Below are 22,765 nucleotides of genomic sequence, written 5' to 3'. Positions count from 1 at the left end.
GTTGTTGTTCCAGCCAATTATAGACAGGTTAAGAATAAGAATTCTCAATATTTGTTTCACATTCAACTTACTGTAGAAAAAAGCTTATTTCCAAGAATTGCAAGCACAAAGATAGCCAATGATGCCTAGAAGACTCTACAAGAAACTTACCAAAGTGATCACATTGAAGTGGTTAAGTTCCAAAGCTTGAAGAGAGAATGCAAGAATGTAAGAACCTAAAGTTTTAAGTGATTATCGCATAAGAGCTATGTTACCAGGTAAGGGGGTCAGGGGCAGGGTGCAGGTGCAGGTTCGGCCCAGGTCTGGGTCTGCTATGGTTGTAGGCCTGGGTTAGCACCAGATTTGGCCCTAGGTGCAGATTCAAAAAAAATTCTATTTCAATTTTTTTTTCTAATTTCTTGCCCGTGTCGTGGCTCCATGTCAAAATCACGATAATACCATTACACAGCCATTATAATTGCCAGAATGGGCTTTCTCGCCAATGCCTATGACCTCTTCTGCATTACGACTGCTAGGACGAATTTATTACCTTGCAGCCAATGCAACCAAGGGAAGGCAAAGACCAAAATCAGAATTATTCAAGGAAGAAAGAGGAAGAAGAGCAGGTTCAGCTGCAAGAGGAAGCGGATAGTTTGATAAAAGAAACATTTAATGAAATCACTGCAACAACCATGATCATTTTGAAAGAACATGTAAATTAAAAGCTATGTTGTGCCACGTTTTTGGGACGATGGCAGCAACGGAAGGGACATGTTTCTAGTACAAATTTCATGAAAAGCCATTTTTTAGTGGACAGCAGGGGATGACTAATAAAAAATAAGGAAATTTTAACAATGTAGGGAATTTCAAATATCCATATAATAACATTCACAAGGTATTCATCATATACATTATAGAACCTTAATGCATAATATAAAAGCTGAATTGAAATTTCACATGAGGCTACACAAATTAACAAAAGTTAAATATTTTCATTGTCAATGCCCATGTCATACTTGCAAAACTCGCCAATTATTCACAAAACTCACAAGTGCTCACAAGTTAGAAAGCCTGGTGAGTTACTCATTGGAAATTTTTTCAATAACTCATGGTGGTTTTACCTGCAAAACTCAGAATATTTTGGGAAAAATTCCTCCAAATTGCTATAAATTCATTTATACCTAAAATTGAAAAAATTCATTGTTTTAAGCATTCTAAGCATGCAACTGGTGATTTAGGCCATGTGATTTGGGACTTAATTTGGAAACATGAATCTACAAGTTTTCATCAATAATTTTTTCTCAATTTATGGCATGCATTTGATGATGCCATTTATAATTTTTTTTTATTTTGAAATCAGAAATTTTATTATTTCTTTTACGAGTTCGCTGTGAAGTTATTTTTCATAGTTTAATATCCTTTGATTCTTTCTAAGTTGGAGTCTGAAAATGTTGAATTTTCACAATTATAATTCAAGCCTGCAAGTCATTTAAACTTGCAATATGAACAAAATCTCAATTAAACGACCTGTAAGCTTGAATTTTCTGACTTTCATGATTATAACGATGACAAGTCAAACCTACAAGTTGTTTAAACTTGCAAAATGAACAAATTTTCCTTTAAAAAACCTGCATACTTGAATTGTCATAATCCAAACCTGCAGGGCACTTAAATTTGCTATATGAACAAAATTTTATAAAATTCTGATAATTTCCACAACCAACATTTTATTAACCAGCCTACAAGTTTGAATTTTTACAATTACAACTATGAAATTTTTTATTTAAACCACCTATATGCTTGAATTTTCACAATTTTAAATGTGAAAAGTCAAGCCTATAGGTAGTTTAAATGTGCAATATGAACAAAATTTTAAAAATTCATATAATTTTGAAAACCATCCACTTCCACAACACCCACATAGCAGCCACAAATTTTTCTGAGCTTTAGAAGTAGACAAAATTTACGATTCATAATTTTCATTGATACTGAAACTTAAAGTTCATATGTATTTTAAGGTTGAACTCTTTTTTGGACTATGATATGCAGTAAAGTCTAATTTCTTATTATATATTATGAAATCAGTACTATGTTCTACAAATTTAGTAATATGTGTGTGCCAAGTCGAAGTTTTTCAACTATATAAAATTGAACATGTTTACAACATCAAACAATCAAAATGCCCGTTCCATTCATATTCAAGTAGTAGCTTTATAATATTACATAAATACCATAGGGCACAACAAGTATGTTCCCTGGCCATCCCATGCCATCCCCTAAAAATAGAGATATTCTGAAAATACAAGGAACAAGTCCCCATGGTGCACAAGACTAAAAGTGTTAATTATGCTAATGAGAATGTGGAGGCTTATCCAATATTTCTTGAGTTCCTTCCCCTTTAATGCCATTGCCCTATTTTACCCACCCTTAATTATATATCTGAAAAATACCCCGTGGTTCCCCTCAGGTGTTGGAAGTTATTAAGGAAAATGCCTGAGTACTTCAAACGATCAAAGTTTCCCTTCCCTTGATACCATTTCCCTATCACCCCCAACCCTAAAACCCTGGCCATTTGCCTTAAGCTTTTTCCTCCATCAAAGTTTCGAAGTTTCCCTTTCCTAAGTATCATTTCCTTCATTCCCTAGATCTCCAAAACCCCAACTCGTTCCACTTCCCTTTGATATCAAAGTATCGGGCTTACCCTTGCCTAGGTACATGATATGCTTAAACCATAATCCCTAATCCATCCAATGTGCCAAACCCAAAACCTTTGTACTAACTTCCCTTTCCTTGTGGATGGCATAACCTTCCCTCTACCCAATTACATTTCCTTTGTCATCCCCACTCCCCGAACTCCAATGTTCCCTACTATGCATCTTTTTAGAGATCCTCATTTGATCTTGCCTTCCCTCCCAAGTCCAACTTTTTATTGGTCCCTATCAAACTTTCAAACTTCTCCATCCTGGTGTCAATCTATGCAAAATTCTCTTATACAAATTTCCCAACTTAAACTTTTTCGCATCCCCTTACCCAAGTACTTCTTCCTAAGCATGCTTGAACCTCAACACCCATTAAACTTTCTTTACATCCCTTTCCCTGGGTACCTGTTCCTTGTCATCCTCGATGCCCTTTCCATCTTTCTGCCATCCCTTTCCCCACATACCTATGATGAGGTATCCTCAACCCCCAACCTCAAAAGCTCCAACGTGTCCCATGGTAGGCACAATTCTCATTGCATTTTTCAAACAGCAGATGATGTTCTCTCGCATGGGCTGCCATCACTGTAGTAGATATTTTTGAAATGTTAGACTTGAAGCGAATTTTTGGCCAACTAGGGCACAAATTTCTCTTTGTTATCAATACCTGTTCATTCTTCATTCTAACGGTTGCTTATTGACCCAATTTCCAAGGTCTATTGTGCTCCAAATGTATTTTGGGGTTTTGGATGTTGCACGTGTAAACTATAAATGATGAGATACATTTTGTAAAACATAGGAAAGATTTGTAAAGCTCGTGAATGGAGTAGTATGTCTCCATGGTTGTTTTTTAGTGACTAAAGAAAATATTGTAATTGCAGTTATGTATTTCCTTTTGCCACATTTGCTGGTATAAATGAAACGAGGGTTTTATGTATGTTTCACATTTCACAACATCTAATGCATTGCAAAACTTTTGTAATAGCCATTCCTTTGTTCCATGCGGTTCATTGTAGTTCAAGCTTTGAATAATTAAGTATGTACATTGCATTAGATGTAATATTTGATTTCATATGAAACAAATTCTAGTTTTGTTGATATTTTTACTAGATGTGTTCTCTTCCTCTTTGTTTATATGACCTTGTTGCCCAAGGGAATAGGCACTGGTCCATATTGGTTAAGGATCAAAAAACATCTCCTTAACACATTTTTCTATCCTTGTTAACTGTAAGATGTAAAGGATACCCCTGTTTTTTTTTTCATGAATTTGTTTGCCAATTTGAGTGATTCAATGCACTGAAATGAAAGACAATTGCTGATAGGAAAAATTTCAGACTTCATTCACTGATTTTTTCATGAACATTTGCATATTAAAAAGGCATTGAGATTAAAAGCAATAAAGAACATAACAACAATTTGTCTTCACGTCATCTCTTGACTGTCCATAATACAAACTAACTCAAAATGAAATGATTTTCAAACTAACAGACCTGTAGCAGCAATCCCTTAAAGAGGACAGTCAAAAAACTAAACTGATAATCACCTTTTCGATCAATCTTAGCGCTACCCAACAGTGCCGATTTGATTCTAATGTCTCCTCAAACAAAGCATATAGCTCCTTATGAATTCAGGTCTGAGAAGCAGTGTTCCACACACGATCTAGTCCCTCTATTGACAGAAAATTAGACTCGCAAGTTTTGCACCAGCAATCTGAGGACTCAAAACTCATGAGCGATTCAACGAAATGATTCCAAAACACTATACCATTCGTCTAAACTGCTGAATTATCTTCAGTTAGCCTTCCCACAACCAAAACACCTCAAACTAGGGTAATTTGCAGCCTCTATAGCAGATTTTACTCAGTATCCCCACATACCATCTTCAGAAGATGTACAGCCTTGCCTAGGGTGATTTTCATTTAAAAAATTTAGAAGCACCTCAAACCCTACAAATAACCTATCGAAATTGGTTGTCCTGCTGAGGAAAGTGCAATGGAAAAGTACGCAGAAGCAAATAATCAATGCCCCAGGAGATGTGAGCCAAATGGGGGTTCAACGGTAGTTGGAAGTGTACAGCCAGCATCAAGAAGACATGCAAAAAGCTCGAAACCCTTCACAAAACTCTCCACAATCTCTGCAGACACTCTAAAACTCAAAACCAAAACCCAAAACTAGCTCATCAAAATACACTGAAAATCTTCATGATGGTGCAAACCCTAGATTCAAAAACTCATTAAAAATCTTTGTGTTTCCTGAATGAAAACACTAGACCAGCTAGGGTAAATCTCTCACCATTGAAACCAGCAAATTGAAGAGGGTTTTCGTCCTCAACAACACCCGGAAGAAATTTCTCTGTTCATTCCAACAGCATTTTGTTATGTGTGCAAACTCTATATGAAGAAATGAGAGCCCAAACTCCAATTTGTAGAGTTTGAAGGAAAATCAAGGCATTCAAATTTTTAAATATTTTATTTCCATCAAAAAGGCCCCCATAACACCCTTTTAAAACAACTTTAGACCCCACAACCTAGGCATCCAACTTGGGGACATTTATACAAAATATTTAACACTTAAGTTAATAATAAAATACCATTTTAATACTTAATTGTAAATATTTAAAAATAATCCCAATCACCTTACAAGAACTCGCCAAGACACTGGAAGTAGAGAATCAAACATGCTAGAACCAACTGAAGCAGAAAGATGATAATTGATGCCTGCACGAGCACATACTGTAAATAGCAGTGTCCTTCAAGAACCAAAGAGAACAAACATAGAAAGACACAAAAAGGTCAGTGCCATGCAAACCATTACTATAAATAGCAATGTTCTCCGAGGAACAAAGAGAACAAACCCAAAAAAAACCACAAAGATCGGTGTCAGGCAAGCACTGACTATAAATAGCAGTATTCTTCGAGAACCAAATAGAACAAACCACGATTTAGAAAATTTATCATATGTTAATTTTGGTTTCTAAGCTTGGCTAGTAAATCTTCTAGTACTGTTAGTTTGTTGCAACCTTCCTCTTGTTCAAAGTTGCTTCAATTATGGATGTTCAGCACTCCTTTTGAATAGCATTGCCCTCTCTAAGCCAAATGCTTAAAAAAAGAATTTTGTAAATAAATATGTATATTTTACTTTAACAAAAAATAAGTATGAGAAATTGGAAAAAAAAATTAGAGTTCCTGTTATTGACGATAAACTAACCTATATTTATGCCTTTTATGATACATTGAAGAACATCTCTGGATCCTTCTCTAACAGAGGACCTGTAACTCATCATGTGAACATATATTTGTCTGATATTTGAGGGTGACTACAAAGTCTCTTAATATTGGATCTATATTAAGACTCGCAATAGTTTATCTTAATGATACCTTAGATGATTCAGATTTCTAGGTAACATGTATATTGATTATATGGTTGGTGCTCAAATTTATGGTGGGCATTATGGTGAAGACATATTGGTTGCAATCCCAACTTATAGATGTTTTTTATTTGTGATGAATGTCATAGGAAACTCACCTTTAGATGCAATTTGTTGATTGTCTTCATCCACCCGAAGACCAAATGGCATATATTATTAACAATATATGTTTCATGTACAGGTTCCTAATACTGTAAGTTTTATGTGAAGATATTTCTTACCATAAAGGTAGCTACATGAGGACATCCATAACATCCACAAGTGGTAAAGGATGTCAACAAAGAAAAACGAAATCACTGCTGACTACCAAACAAAAATCCAAACTAAAATAATGAATATGACAAAGCATAGCATAGAAAAGACAAGCCAGAATTCTAGAAGGGGTGATAAAATTTGTACGATGGTTTTATAAAGAAATTTATTTGCTTGCATATATATAAAAAAGCATACCTGCGCTCTATAAATCTGGTAACGGTACTTGGAGAGCTTTTAACATAAAGCTGCATTGTGATTAGACCTTTAGTTGTATTTAGGATCTGCATTTTCCCAAAAAATACAAACATAAAAATCAATAAGACATCATTAGTTTTTGCAAGGGCATAAAACAGAAAAGTTGGCTTAAACTGTGGAGCAGATACTGAGTTGACAGGAAAATAACAATCATATTAAGTTCAAAATACTTGAAAAACATACAAAAGTTAGCTTAAACTTGTCACAATGAAAATTCATAGTGAGTTTGCATTTATTTTTCACAACCAAGAATTTAATCCCAATGAAATCCTTAATCCTAATCTTTGTTATTATTAACAATCTTTAGAGGACACAGTGCAACTTATAGAAACCATTCAACCAGAAACTTCAGAAGGAATACGGCCCATCTTTAAATGTCGTTTTTGTAATGGATACCCCTGATTTATTTTGTGTTGAAGCTGCTTGCAATTATTTTTGGCATAAAGAAATGCAATGAGTATCATAAGCTTGCTAGTTGATATTGTTTTTAGATTTCGTTCATTTTGTGTTTCATGATCATTTGCAAATGGTCAAACAAGATAAACAAGACAAACGAAAGTTCCTTGCTGATATAATTTCTGATTTGTTTTTCATTAACCAAACATACTGATGATTAAATTTTAGAAGAGCTTGACATTCAAAATGGGCAATATTACAAATGTAAGAACTTGACATGAGACTAAACATGGGTACCTTCAGTCTTAAATTTTAATGATCCTCTTGCTGCTACAGGTCTCAAAATCAGACCAAATCACCATCAAGCGCTCACTAATGAGCTACCACAGATCTTAATATAATTTTAGTTACACCCAAACACCATCCAATGCATACCATTCCCTCTTCGATCTTAAAATTAACTCAGAAAGTTCTGCCCCTGAAAACTGGGCACTAGAAATGCTCAGGGCAAGTTGAAATTAAATTCTTAAATGCCTCTCTTCACCTCAAAACTGCTGTCAACAATTCAGACTCCTTTCTTGATTCCTAGGTGCCACCCTTGGGTGTATTTGCAGCCTTCAAAACATAAGTTAATGCCTACCTGAACCCCCATGTGCATCAAAATGGACCGTATGGCCCTGTATCTGGTGTCTTCACTCTAGAAAATTCAAATGCAATCCAAAACTCATAAATAATATACGAATCTTCATCACCCAGCTATAGAAAGAAAGATGAATCAATACCCAGAAGCCAAAAATGATCTCTGAGAGTTATGAATGAAAACTATGGTTCCTATACTTCTGAAAATGTATGGCCAGCATGAAAAAAATATCCAAGACTTGCAAAACTCGAACAGTACTCCAAAAATCCACTAACACACAAAAACTCAAAAAACCCAAATCAAAAAAACTCATATATTTTCATTTCCATCAAAACCCACATCACCAAACTCAAGCAAATCACTCCGAAAATCAATAACCACCTAGGGTGGAACTTTCACCACCAAAATCAGACCAATTGTGGAGGGTTTTTGTCCTCAATAATCCCAAAAAGAACTCTCTAGGTTCATTTCAACAATGTTTCTCTATGTGTGCAAATTCAAAATGAGAGAATAGAAGCCCAAATCCCAGCATATAGATTTGGAAGAAAAAGTTATTTTAAATTTGAATATTCAAATATAAAATTCCCTCGAAAAAGGCCCTTGTATGACATTTTTACAAATAACTTACGTCTCCCAGACCTAGGCATCTCTTTTTTGGAGACACACTTATAAAATATTAATCACTTAAGTTAGAATATTAAAGTCACTTTTTCGAACACTTAAGTGATAAATATAAAATATTATTTTCCATCACCTTAGATAACTTTGTCACGGCATTGAAAAAGAAAACACTTCACACGAGCGGAATTGGATCTGAAACTGATGCAAAAATAGAATTGTTGTCCAAACCCACTAAAACTAAAAGCGCAAGATATCCACAAAACTTTCAGTCCCCTAACCAACTCCGAATAGCCTACAGGAACCCAAGAGTAGGCTAGCAGGAAACACAACTAACTAGGTGCCAGAAGGGAACATTACAGTTTTTGCAATTAAAAGAAAACATTGAATCAACAATTAGACATTACACTCCACAAATGCCAAACTTCATCATAGATTGCCCCTTTGCTTTCATCCTTCTAATAATAAAAAAACCATCCTCCCTTGTGTTGGTGTGTGTTTTATGACACACCGAACACAGAGTAAAGATGCCCAAAAGACACTCTATCCTCTCTTGAATAAAATCACCGCATATGCTAAGATTGCAAAGATCTTCATATGACGATTCCAATGTTTTCACTGTGAACTAGCGACTTTAATGTTGGGTATAGCTCGTTTGGTGATGTTTGCTGGTAATCCAAGGGGGACTTACAAATTTCAATCACAATGAAAACTTTCATCTATAAAAACTCTCTATTTTTTGGGGATTTTCTCTTAATTTGGATTTCAAAAAAAAGGTAAAAAGGAAAAGGATTCGGGGATTCTTATACTATTCCTAGGAATTTAAGAGACGGTGGTGATTGGGTGAAACTAAACCACGCTTTGATTTGCCAACTTAAACAACTAAACAAAGTGGTTGCAATCTTCAAGGATTGTGCTTAAAATTTTCATACCATGAATAGTACCATTAGAATGAACAATACTTATCAAAAGGTAGAAGTTAAACATCCACGAAATACGCTCAAACTAACTTTGCACAATGAACAAGAATCATCTGTTCATCAAAAGTATGAGCAACGATTTCACCAATCAATAATATCAAATCTTGCATTCATTTAATAACTTTCATACAGCAAATTCTATTCTATATTGAAGAAAATATGAAACCATGCAGCTATGAAATAACATAGAGATTCAAAGCAATGCAAATGAACTTTATTATCTTAATAGTCTTAAGCAACAATTTCACCAATCTCTCTCATACAAATGAGAGAAGAGGGGTTTATATAAAGTCTTAAAATGAATGGAAGGCCCAAATCAAACAAAGATCAATGGCTGAGATTAAAACACATATACCCTAATTAGGGGTTACAATAGTTTTAGAAGAGAAAATAAAAGAAAGATACGTGTCACATGGAGCTTTCTTCTAGAAGAATGTGTCCCTTATCCCCTTTCTATGGCAGCACATTTGATGAACCTAGACACAAGGATTAACCTCTTCAATTGTGACATGTGGCAGCATGTTTATCTTGAATTCGATCACATCCAAGTCATCAACATAGGCGGCAAAAAAATTCTCCCAATCTAATTCCTATTTCTAAAAGGCACTTTGATGGAAAAGAAAGTGGATGCCTTGGTCAAATTTTGCATAAGGATCGGTCCTGTGAAAGTGAAGAAATTCTCTTGAGCTTTGACCTTCAAATTTTCCATGTTCATTTCATTTTCTCGAATTACTTCCTTTCCAAGCACATCAATGGCCACAAGGAAAATCTTATTTTGAATTTCTTTAATCAGCTCTTCAATTTTGACACCATCAACCTTTACCTTCTCCAAAATTTCATTTCTTGCTATCAATGCCCAATACCATGTGTTGAAGTCATAGATGTCTCCAGCTGCAATTACTTGTCCATCTATTAATTCCTACTTGGGAATTCCTTTCAACACCTTCAAGCATGGGATTACTTTATCTTGAATATTTTGAAGATCTTCCCACAATTTTGCCATGTCTTGAATTCTAGATGATAATAAAGAAGTTTGCCCATATGCTAATATCAATTCTTCCACAAACGTGACAACTTCATTATTGATGTTTGCCATCCATTCCTTAGCTTCTCTAGCTGTCAGCTTCATCTCTTCAAAGTCTTCAACTGTTTCTTGGGGAACAGCCAAAGGCGGAGAGACCGCTGCATCTCCTTGAGTAATAGGATTGATCAAGTGATGGAGATAATTTCTCAGTTGCTCATTCTCTATCTTTAATTCCTCTTTCTTTTCTACATCTTTTTTAAATCTTTCCTTGATTGTCTTGATTGAATCATCCAGTTCCTAAACTTCTTGCTCTTTAGTGGTTGGGCCTAAGTTGATATTCGTTATTTCATACTCTTTGAGAGTAATATCTTCCTTTACCTTATCAACTCTTGGCACAACCACTTGAACTGAACGGAATCCCACATCATCCTTTTGGATCAAGGAATACTTCTTGGTTGTTTTCTTTATTGCAACCTTTTCTAATCTAGCCAAGAATTTTGTTGTATCATCTTCTTGTTGAATTTCCACACATGCTTTCACTTCCATCCTTTCGTTTAGCCAATCGAGGATTGTGGGCTGCTCAATATCTTCATCCCCTTGATTGTTTTCATCATCTGGATTATCCCCAACTCCTCAAAGAGTGGAAATCATTCCCTCTTGGAATTCTCCATCTAGGATATCCATCTAATCATTTTCCAATTCTATTATTTCCATGTTTGAAGTAGATGGTTGCTCCTAAACATCCTGTTGAATAGATTCAACGTTTCTTTCTTCACGGATTAGGGGAGGGGTTTCCATTTCATCTAGTGGTTCGTCTTTAGGAATTGATATATTGTTTAAATTTTTGGATGAGGCGTTGATAGAGGAATGAGCTTGACTTGACTTTTGCTTCTTTCCAACAGCTCCTTCATTTGCAATTTTCTTTCCTTTTGTCTTTACAAAACCTTCAGCTATTTCCTTTCTTTTCCTTGAACTTATACTTTCTGGTGGCTTGGCATTTTGAATTGCTTCATCATTATTGGAAGAATATGATTCCATAATGCCCATCAAATTGTAAGAAAGAGGTATATTTCTTCCTTTCAGCCCTTGGATTTTTTTATTGACCCACCATTCTATATACTTAACAACTAGCCTCATCAAGATAGCCAAATCTGCGAGTTTACGATCAGACCATCTTATTGCAGAAAGAGGTTTGTCTTCATCATATCGTGGTTGTGTGTATTCTCCATCATTTTCTAATTGGTCAGTCACACGGAAAAGTTCAATTATCCTGATCAAATTACATGTAATCTTGAGTCCTTGACCACATTCTTTTTTTGATATCAAATTCATCAGTTGCATTAGCACAAAAGTCTTCAAGATCAATCATGTGTTTGTACTTTTCTCCATTTACTGATCCAATATGATTGTGAGGATCAAAGTTGGCTCTCGACTGATAAAAGATAAATGAATACCATTGCATCTCTATCCTTGCATTTTCAGCTTCTTGTGTTGTTGAACAAGATTCTAGCATTTTTCCAATAAAAAATGGAAAAGAAATTCCAGCCTTGTGTTTTCCTCTCTAGAAGCTTTCATATGTCTCTAGCTGTCCCAAGACTTCAAGTAGTATCAATCTGTTGGTGGGATAAATTGGAAGTCTGTAAGGACATCCAGTAAATCCCTAAACTCTCAAGTATGTGAACCTTGGATATTGAATAAACCAAGATCAAAACCTGCTTATCAAGTCCTCGGCTTCTTGTGTCAATCTTTGATGAGTTCCTCCTTGTAATATTTTGGTGATGTACATCAGGAATGCATCATTCACTCTCTTGAAATGAGATTTCTCTTGAAATTGCAATTATGGGTAACAATCATGTACATTGATTTCATTTTCACCATTACCCACTGTGCCTCTACAAATTAAGCCTCTGTACCTATAACTTCTAGCAAGTAGGTAAATAACATAAGAACTCATATAGAAAGATTTTGTTCTTTCCAACTTTCTTAATTGTTCATCTATAGTATCATTGATTATTCTTGCCCAATTGATCATCTTGACACCTATAGTGATTTCATCAATGAAATAATACATTTGGGTTTCAAATCGTGCACCTTGAGGGCTACCCATGACTCTATTGAGTAGCAAGATAATATCTCCATAGTCTTCTTTAAAATCTGTACAAAGAAGTTTCTTTGGCATCTTGGTGTGGTAAGGCCTTGGTTTCTCCAACCATAGCTTGTTGATATTTGTTGCACAAGGTTCAAGTTGTGCTCGGTAAAGCCTTGTAGTTTCTTCTTTGGTTTTGAACATGGTTGCATGATAGTTAGGAATCCCAAATGCTTCTTTGATAGCAACTTCTCTAAGGTAGGCCAGTATTCCATCAAATGCCACAATCTACCTTTCCTGGGCATTGTAGTGTCTGGCACATTCTACAATTAATTCATTAACCTAAACTGCTGGTGGAAACCTAGCTGCTTGAACAATACCATTTCTCATCATCCTCCAAGCGATTGCTGTAGGTAGGCACCCATCTTGTCCATACATTCTTTTCTTGAAGTCCTTGAAGTCAACATGACCAAGGTTGGTGTCTCCAACCTTCTTCGACTTCGAAGTGATTTTAGATTCTGGCTGTGCTCCCTTGCTGGCGAACTTCATTTGAACTTTCCTTGAAAATCCTCCTTGAGTGGTCATCTATTGCCTAAAAAAGACAAAGAAATTAAGTTAACATTTCTTTCAAAATGTGAATTCTATGTCTGATGAGATTTTTATTCCTGATTTCAAACTTAGTTGTCTCAACTTTTCACCTTCAGCCTGTCATAAATTTGAAATTCTATGAAGAAATTAGACTATGAATGAAAAGAATCTGCTCAACACAGTAAAATTTGTGAAAATCAGCCTTTGAAAAAGAAAATTGATGGAAAAAAATCAGTCCACATCTCGAATTTTGGACTGAGAATTAGAGATTTAACTTTGAAAAATGATGGAAAGCATGATCTCTGGCGTGTGAAGAATTTCTTTTGTTTTTTTTAAATCATTTCAGTGTGAAGGAGTGAGGTGTGAAAATCTAAGAAGGGAAGAATTCTTCTGCAGCAAAAATGAGTATAGTGCAGCCCTTGTTATCAACCACATTGCCCATGGTGTGGAATGGTGGAGATAGTGTGTCATTGTTGTATGGAATGATAATATTTCTGACCAAAAAGTGGCAAGCCATGTAGATTTACCACCTCTGCCCCTCACTTGTTGAGGGCTCCGTTAATTTCTGCAAAATGTGCTCAGCTTTTCTCAGACTGTAAAGTGGTGTGAGGATGAGCAAAGCAACTATTTTTTATTATGAAGTTCTTGTTTAATATAAATTTAGGGTAAGCTGATTTTTATTGAATGTTATTTATTTAATTTTTTTAAAATTGTATAGCTTACCCAAAAATTCTGGGTTAAGTAGCAGAATCGAATCAATTGTGTATTTCTTAATCCACTGGGGTGGTTTCACCTGAAATTTTGTGGAAACGTTTAGAACAAGATTCTAAAACACCCCCATCAAACTTTTTGCTTCAACTCTTAATGTTTTCTGTATTAAATGATATTTGTACTCCCAGCATGTATTTATGCTTAAATATTGCCCAGAGGATGTGTATAAAATTCTTGACTTTTAATTCAAGAGGAAATATTTGATGAAACTTTGCCAATATGAATTGAACAACATTAGGATTATTCTATAGCTCTCACAGTTTGTAAGAATCAATTGTTTTACCACATCAGCTTCATCATAAGTTGAGTTTTTTAACCTGTAGAACAAACTTTTTTGCAACAGGATGCATTATTGGTGGTCTCCAACCCCCATATAAATACGTTTTGCCTCAGAAGGAGAAGCTTAATCTTATGGTAGAGACGAGATCCAGAAAATTGTGGTTGGTACCTTCAGAGAAGGTGCCAAGACCGTCAAAAAGATTCATGTCGCATACTATATTTCATAGAAGCATCTCAATCAACCTAGAATTAGATAAGTGAGCTGAGGACCACAAGAGGATGGAGGAAAACTTCCAATCTTGAGTTCGTTGCCATCTCTGAGATTCGAGTAATAATTTAGTAGCAATTTTGGCTCAGAAGAAGGTTGTCCAATAATGCCAAACTTAAAAAGTAGTGAGGCACAGTTCAACTACTTGTTTTGTGAATAGTTGTGTGTCCCTTTTTGCATACAGAGTTTTGTTATGAACAGTTGTGTGTGTATTTGTGTTCATACTACTCCAGTAAGTATATTTCCTCTGAAGAAGCATAGTGAGGCTATTCCCACTATTGCTTGTTGCAAATAGTTGAGTTTGTCCCTATTAGGGCCTAGAATGTTCAATAGTAAACAACCAGGTGAATTTGTTTACTTGTGCATACGAACTATAGTGTTTCCCAATTCATGCATTATGGATTTTTTTGATGTACTGTGACTTATTCCAAATTCATCAGTTGCATTAACTATGTCGAACTGTCTATTCTCTCCGAATCTCAGGAATATGATTTGATTAGGGAGGAAAGTTATAAATTATTACATCGTCATGTGAAAGCTACAAAACACATGGTTTATTATAGTTTATTTAGATAAGGGCTATTTAATCCTATTGGTTTGGACGTTGGATGGTTATTTGAATAGATGTGAGGGTTAAGTGGGTTGTAACAACAATCTACGTTTCAACTATTTGTTGAATCTGACTTTAGCCAGCAAAATTGTATAAATAACTCCCAATTGATAAATATCATTAGCATTGCTACTTTTCTTGAATGTAGCATTTGTCAATACAGTTTATTTGTTCAATGATGTGCCTACCAAAGCTCTAAATGGCATCAATCCAAAGGAAGCAAGGATAGGGAAGAAGCCTTCTGTTTTCTATATTCATAGTTTTTGGTTGCACAGCATAAAAACACATTCCAAAGGAGAAGTGAAAAAAGTTGGTCAATGAATCCTTGAAGTGTATCTTTCTCAGATATAGTGATAATTTAAAAGCCTACATATTCATGGATCCTAACACCAGGAAGTTGCACATCAGCAGATAAGAGTAAGTCCAACTTGTGTTCCACATTATCACCTAATCCAAGCATTGCTCTTGTGATCCCTTTTGTTGAGAAGGATGGTGATGATGGCATTGGTGATCAGATGGATCCTCTAGCACCAACACATACCAGCACCATACATGATGCAAAGTTAGATGGAGTTCCAACTTCAGGCCTGAGAACTCATGGTGAAGTGATCGTAGACGTTATGCACACAGTTATTCAAAAAAATTAACCTTCAGCAAGTCAAAAAGCCCAAGAGTCAAACCCTTAGAAAGATAATATGGATGTCGAGTATTAGGCATTGATGGACGACATATGAAAATTTGTTGATCTTCCAACAAGAAAGGATGTCATTGGTTGTAAATAAGTCTTCAAACAAGTTCAAGGCAGATGGCACTATAGACAAGAGTAGGGAAAACTTGTGACATGAGATATGCTTAGAAGGAAGGTAACAACTAGAAACTTCTGCTCTCACGGCCAGGATAAAGACTATAAGAATGGTCTATACTATGGCTGCATAGTTTGGTCAAAAGGTCCAACAAACGGACATAAAAAGTGCTTCCATCAACATAGACCTGAAAAATAAGTCCACATGGCTCAACTAGATGAATTTGTCACACCTAGTCTCTTAAAGTGGAAAATGTGCAGGCTCGTCAAATCTCTCTATGGTCTCAAGCAAGCTCCTAGAGACCTTGCATATAAGGATAGATGAACATTTTATCTAACTTATATTTTGTCAAAGTCCAAAAGATTTGAATCTTTACCTCAAAGAGAAAAGGAGTAGGTAGTGATTCTTATTGCATATGTTACGACATAGTGATCACAAGCAGTTCAAAGATGTTGATTAATGCAACAGAGAATGACCTTAAGAAATTGTTCACAAAACTAATCTCGGGCTCTTGTAATATTGTCTTGTTTTGGGGTATAGCAAACAAGACATCACATATTTGCATCTCAGATGAAATATTCAAAGAACTTGCTCTAAAATTTCCAAATAATGGAATGTAAGCCCATGTCAACACCCACAGAGACAAGACTCCTTTGCCTTGATGCATCTCTCTGGATGAATGGCACTCTCTGCTATCAATTGATTGGGATTCTCATTTATCTGACATAAACAATATCAGCTATGCTATCATTTATCTTTCACAATCCATGCACAAACCAAAGTTATGTCATTGGAACACAACAAAGCATGCATTAAGGCATGTCTTTGGTATTATGGAGCAAGGCCTAGAGTACAAGAAGAATAGATAGTTCTTGACTGGCTATACAGACCCAAACCATGTGGGATCTATTGATGTTAGGAATTCACATTAGGAAATGTCTTCTTTAATCTAGAGTGCTTCCGGATTAGATTGTGTATGAGTTTTTTGCATCAACGTTTCGGATCACACTCCGTGATCCATCATCAGGATGAATAGAGAGCATGCAGAAATGATCCATCTTCTCATTTCTGCATGCTCTCTATTCATCCTGATGATGGATCATGGAGTGTGATCTGAAACGTTGATACAAAAAACTCATACACAATCTAATCCAAAAGCACTCTAGATTAATATCTTATGGATTGTGGAAACTTGATGTCTGTAATTGTCTTCTTTCTCAGATCCAATCCAATTTCATGGGGAAGGACGAAGCAAAACACAATTGCTCAATCTTCAGTGAGGCATAATATGATACAACAAGTGAAGTTCTCTATGAGCAATATCGTTATGTCGTATACTAGTAGGATTGGATGTACAACATAAACAACCAACAATCCAATACTAAGATAAACAAGGGATTCTAATAGTTGTTTGTGATCTGGTGTTCTGTTACTGCACAAAACACATTGAGGTTCAATGCTACTTCATACACAAGCATTTACAGCAATAGGATATTCAGCCCCAATTTTGTCCCACTCAAGATCAACACACAGATATCATTACCAAAACATTTGCACAGGTGAAGTTTGGCTCATTTCAAAAGTAACTCTTTCGCACTCTTAAGATTATAATGTATTAATTAAGCTAAGTTACTGGGTTCGCCCTTGGACCCCCCTGGTACCGGTCCTGGTTCGAACGGGTTTGTGGTTCGGGTCCGGTTCGGACTGGGTTCGACCAAGGTTCGAAAAACCAAGAGGTGGTTCGCCCTTGGTCAAACCCAATCGAACCCGGGTCGAACCCAGGTCGAACCCAATCGAACCCGGGTCGAACCCAGGTCGAACCCAATCGAACCCAGGCGGACCCAGGTTGAACCCAAGCCGCTGGGCGGCCCAAAAAAGCAAATTATATGCAAAATTAAATTTTTTTTTGAATTCCGCCTACTAAAAAGTGAAACTTATATCCTAAAAGTGACTTCTAAAACATTATATTCACTCATTTCACCTCATTTGTGTTGCAAACATATGTTTTATGAGAGCAGGTTGAAGAAAGGGTGAACAAAATTTGGCTTCCAAGATCAAAGAGGAGTTGAAGACTGATGTTTGTTTTGTTGTTTATATGATGCTATGTGACATGCAAATTTTTAATTCATGCTTATAGGCTTCACAAATATCAATATATATATATATAAAGAATTTACATGTTTTGTACTAATGAACCCAAACAAACACAAACCCTTTTTCAAAATTTTCCCGTAGCGGCGTACCGGGTTCTTCGAACCCGAACCCGAACCCGTGCCTAAACCCGAACCGGCAACCTAGTGCCTAAATGAGACAAGAATTGTATTTTGGCTCCTATGTGGCCTATTTGTAAGGTTTATGGTGTTTCCTAATAAATTAAGTGATCTAACACATGACAATTTCTAGCTGCTTTTATGTACATTCAACCAAGGAATTGTTAGGCAAGGTGCACGGCACAAAAATTAGAAGCTCCAGGTTTTATTAAAATTCAACTAATTGGAGAAAACGACAGATGGGCAACAAACACAAAAGAAGAGGAGAGCAGTAGTTATTTTGCATGTAGTTCAGAAGAGCCAAATGGACATACAGATTTAAATATTTGAATATTCATAAACAAGTTGAAGGTTGACCAAGCAATGCCAATGCCAAGGCAAATGTTACAGAAAATAGTTGACAGGATGGCTAAGAAAAACATGATAGTGATAAGAAGGAAAGCTATAAAAATATGGAAGATGCTGGCATCCTCATTAGGAGAAATCTTGATGATCCCATTGCTGTCAACAAAGAGAAAATGTATGACGCTACTTCATACCCTGTCAGAAAAAAAAGAAGATGAAAGTTGATATTGAAGCACATACAGGCATATATCAAAAGCTTAATGATGAAGGTTACTTTCCTGCTGAGTTTTCTCTATTTTGAGTATAATTTAGCAATATGAATTAAAAATCTTGTGACAGATGAGTGTTAATACACTCTTGTATGATGTCTCATGTTTGCAAAGACTTTTGACTTTACTGTCCTATGTAATGTTGACATATATTTTAATTTTGGCCTGACTATATACCTTTAATATTTTATATAAACATCTTTAATTATTTTTAAGGCAAAAGAAATCATAGTTGTAAAACTTGCACAACTCGCGAGCTAGCGAGTCACTCGCAAATATACTTGCCAACAAGTTTTCCAAAAACTCACCACGATTTCATCCTAAAAAACCCACAAAACTGGCGATTATTTGTGTTGAATTCATTGCAATCGGTTAAAATCACTATTTTGTAATGTCCCCTACTAGATATAGGCCTATTTAATAATAATTAATCTTATATTGGATGAGCATAGTCTTGGAAGGACAACTTGCAACTAAAAGGGAAAGGCAAGCACCTACATACATGTTCAGTTATAATTAGACTTAATTCATCCTAATGCAAAAATGGATAGAAATTGGTATATGAGACATGAGAGGGGTTGCATGGGTCCATTGTCTACCAAGCTCAAGGAATGGTTGCTTCTAACCTCCTTGCTAGACTTGGCGCCCCATGTTGCTTGCCCTTCAAGCCCATTACCCATACACAACATCTTTCGTGTTTGGCATGGGGAGTGCAATCTGGTTCCTTGACTCCAAGGGTCCTTATGATCACTTGTGAGCCTCTCGTCACCATTGGATTACACCTCAAACTTCTTCCCACAAGATGCTGCAAACAGATTGTACCACTTCTTCAAGTGCATACATCTCATATGGAATAAATCTAAATAAATAATGCTACTGTAAATACAAACATATCCAGTTTGGAATCGATTGTATCAAATATTTACTTATAGATATGTATCATATAACTTATCATATAAGGTTGCTACGTACCTCTATCCCTGCTTCTGCAGACTAAATTAATATGATTGGTGTTGATGCTAGGTTGCTGGTATAAGTGATGCCACATACCTGGCCGTATGTTGTTTGCAACTATAAATCAATTTCACTGAATGTTTGAGACCCAGACTTATCGCTACCCTTTTTTGTAGTTGGAACAATTGTCTTATATACTATTCAATGGCAACAAAAGTCATGTTGCAAAAGACATGACTCTTGGCTGTTCATAACCGCCACTTTCCTTGCACCCTTTCAGATCTATTAGCCACCAATTATTCTCTAAATTAATTTGCTGTCACATGATAATAAACCATGCATTCCAGGTCTTGGTTAGATTACAAATTAATCAAATTATCGTTAACATTATTTACGGTTTGGTGTTTGTCTTGGACAGCAATTTTGATCTCTATATATATTTATTTTATGCTCCCTTGGGTCTGCTAATGCATATTCTCATTTCACAATAAATTAATATATTATTATAGAATTCGGACTGTTGTGCGAATGATTGTAAACTTGCTTGTAGTATTTTTCTTCTTGCTCATTGATATTATTCTACACGTAATGCCATATCCTTCCCCACCTTGTCCTTCTACCAAGAACAAGGATGTTGCTGCCTATAACTTAATAACAGCTCTGATCTGATCTGATCCATGGTGATGTCCCTGGATGCTTTTTTATTATTTTCCTTTATATATCTCAATGTGAGGGAGAGGTCACACCTCTTCATCATATATGCCCTTTGGCAAGAGACGCACCCATTCACCATTAGCACCCTTCGCAAGAGTGCAACTCTGCCCTTTGAAAGGGACACAACCTTTCACAAACAGATATGCACTTCTTATTTAAATCAGATCTGCACTTCTGATTCCCAAATTATCCCCACTCAAATGATGTCCTCCTCAACCTTTTATATCTCATGTTTGAGGGAGTCACAACTTGTCATTCCATCTCTTTTGACCATTCATTAATTTAATTAAATTTTAATTATATTTAATTATATTATTTTATTTTTGGATTTTTAATTTTATTTTTATTCTTTACCATTAAATTGTATTCCAAGGTGGGGACATTACATATTTTCAGCAATGTTTTGACTTTTGTTTGGCACACAAGGTGAGTTAGGCCACACAACAGCAAGTTAGGGCACAGGACGAATCTGGGAACAAACTGATTTTTGTGTGATTAAAACTTTTGCACTGTTGCAGGCTTACCAGGTATTGACATCGACTTAGGGATGTGATGCTTAAAAAAACAGGTTTGGTTTTGTGCCAACGCTTGAAACTTGAAAGTATAAAATAATTTAAATGTATTTTAAATATATAGTCTAGTTTTAAATATATTTTTTAGTTTTTTAAAAATTAATTTTATTTAATTGTGTAATTTAATTTCTACCTTTTTAATTTTTAAAATAAAATAATTTGAATATCTTTAAAATATTATATCGTTTTGTTAAATATCAAATAGATATTTTATAACTTGGAAAAAATGAAAATAATTGTAATAACTAATATAAATATCTTCAAAAATTATACTTATTGGCTATCATCAACGACATCACTATCTAACTTTGATTTATATATGATGGAAATTGGTCATATGTTCTACACGTTCAATAATTTTGGGCCAGCAGAGTCATTGCCGAGTCCGAGTTTTTCAACTATGAAAGAAATGTTACATAATCATTAGTGCCAACAAAAGGAACACGTATAAATGTCTTCAAGTCAAAGCTTAAAATGGGCATTCGTAAAAAATTGAAAATGAATTTTATTTACATAATCTGCTCCAAAAAAGACTTACTGCCTGCTGTGGAAGGCGGCGTGCCTCATGCAGAAGGGTGGTCCTCTCCATTCCTTCTATGTTTTCAATTTCCTGCAAAACAGAAAAACAAACCAGATGTGTTAAAATGCATCCGTTTTCTTATATCACTAGAATATTTCTCAAAATACTTGATATTTCTGCCAAAGACTTTAAACAGTGTCCAACAAGAAACTTAATAAAAACCACAAAAAAGGGCAATGAAAAATCAACTGACACATGAAAATATCAGACACAAGCTAGAAGAAAAATGTTGAAATCAACATTTTGCAAGTAGAAAGGTTCTATTTTGAGCTGGGAAATAGAAACTCAGCCATATTCATTGGACATCCCCTGCAGCCGTGACCCACATCTGGCACTTTCTACAAACACTTTTTTTCAAAATTAGGCCTTTTTGAAATTTAGGCCACTAACCCTAGTCCCAATAGTCTAATGAGCCCCACCACACCTAAACACTCACAAAAAGCTATAATAACTCTATAGCCCCCATCATTTAGACCAGTCATTTATTGTACAATGCTATGAAAACTCTATAGCCCTTATCATTTAGACCAGTCATTTATTGCACAATGCTATAAAAACTCTATAGCCCTCATCATTTAGAGCAGTCATTTATTGTACAATGCTCTAAAAACTCTATAGACCTCATCTTTTAGACCAGTCATTTATTGTATAATTCCATTTCACGTAGCCAAATAATCAATTGTTGATTTCATTTTGAAGTATATTATTTGATTTCGTTGTCTCTTGAATTTTTGAATTTAGAGGTTTGTATTTGCAGAATTTGAACTTTAAACTCTAAATTTTATAATACTTAGAATGTTTGTTTTAAGCCTCCTTATCGGCAAAATATGGTGCATGTCATTATTGTTTGTGGGGTGGGGTTCAAAGTGCCTAATGATAAGGAGATAAAGGGTTCTATTTTGACCAAAAAGGTGGTGGTTGATATGAATGGCATGATTAAGACACTCAAAAAACTCAACCATATTCATTGGACATCCCCTGCAACCATCACCCACATCTGACACTTCAGAACAAACATTTTTTTTCAAAATTAGGTATTTTTAAAATTTGGACCATCATTTAGACCAGTCATTAATCGTACAATTCCATTTCATGTAGCCAGATAATTAATTATTTATTTTGTTTTTAAGTATATTATTTGATTTCTTTGTTTCTTGAACTTTTGAATTTAGAATTTTGTACTGGCAGAGTTTGAATTTTAAACTCTAAATTTTATAATACTTAAAATGTTTATTTTATTTGTTTTAAGCCTCCTTTATTGGCAAAATATGGTGGATGTCACTACTGTTTGTGGGGTGGGGTTCCAAGCCCCTAATGATGAGGAGATAAAGGGTTCCATTTTGATCTAAAAGGTGGTTGATATGAATGGCATTATTGATGAACAGCA

General features: G+C 35.3%; 1 protein-coding gene across 1 annotated transcript in view; it reads right to left on the bottom strand.

Annotated features, from left to right (window-relative positions):
• LOC131065016 (peptidyl-prolyl cis-trans isomerase CYP21-4) overlaps positions 1-22,765 on the bottom strand; it is a 94,144-nt gene that overhangs the window by 44,345 nt on the left and 27,034 nt on the right. The window contains exons 4-5 of the mRNA XM_057999384.2: positions 21,337-21,408; positions 6,552-6,637 (exon numbers count right to left, since the gene is read on the bottom strand). Coding sequence (XP_057855367.2) covers positions 6,552-6,637; positions 21,337-21,408 — 158 coding nt within the window. The remainder of the gene's footprint in view (positions 1-6,551; positions 6,638-21,336; positions 21,409-22,765) is intronic.

The sequence above is a fragment of the Cryptomeria japonica genome, chromosome 1, assembly GCF_030272615.1.
Source record: "Cryptomeria japonica chromosome 1, Sugi_1.0, whole genome shotgun sequence".
NCBI lineage: Eukaryota > Viridiplantae > Streptophyta > Pinopsida > Cupressales > Cupressaceae > Cryptomeria > Cryptomeria japonica.
This window is presented reverse-complemented; position numbering and strand designations above follow the sequence as displayed.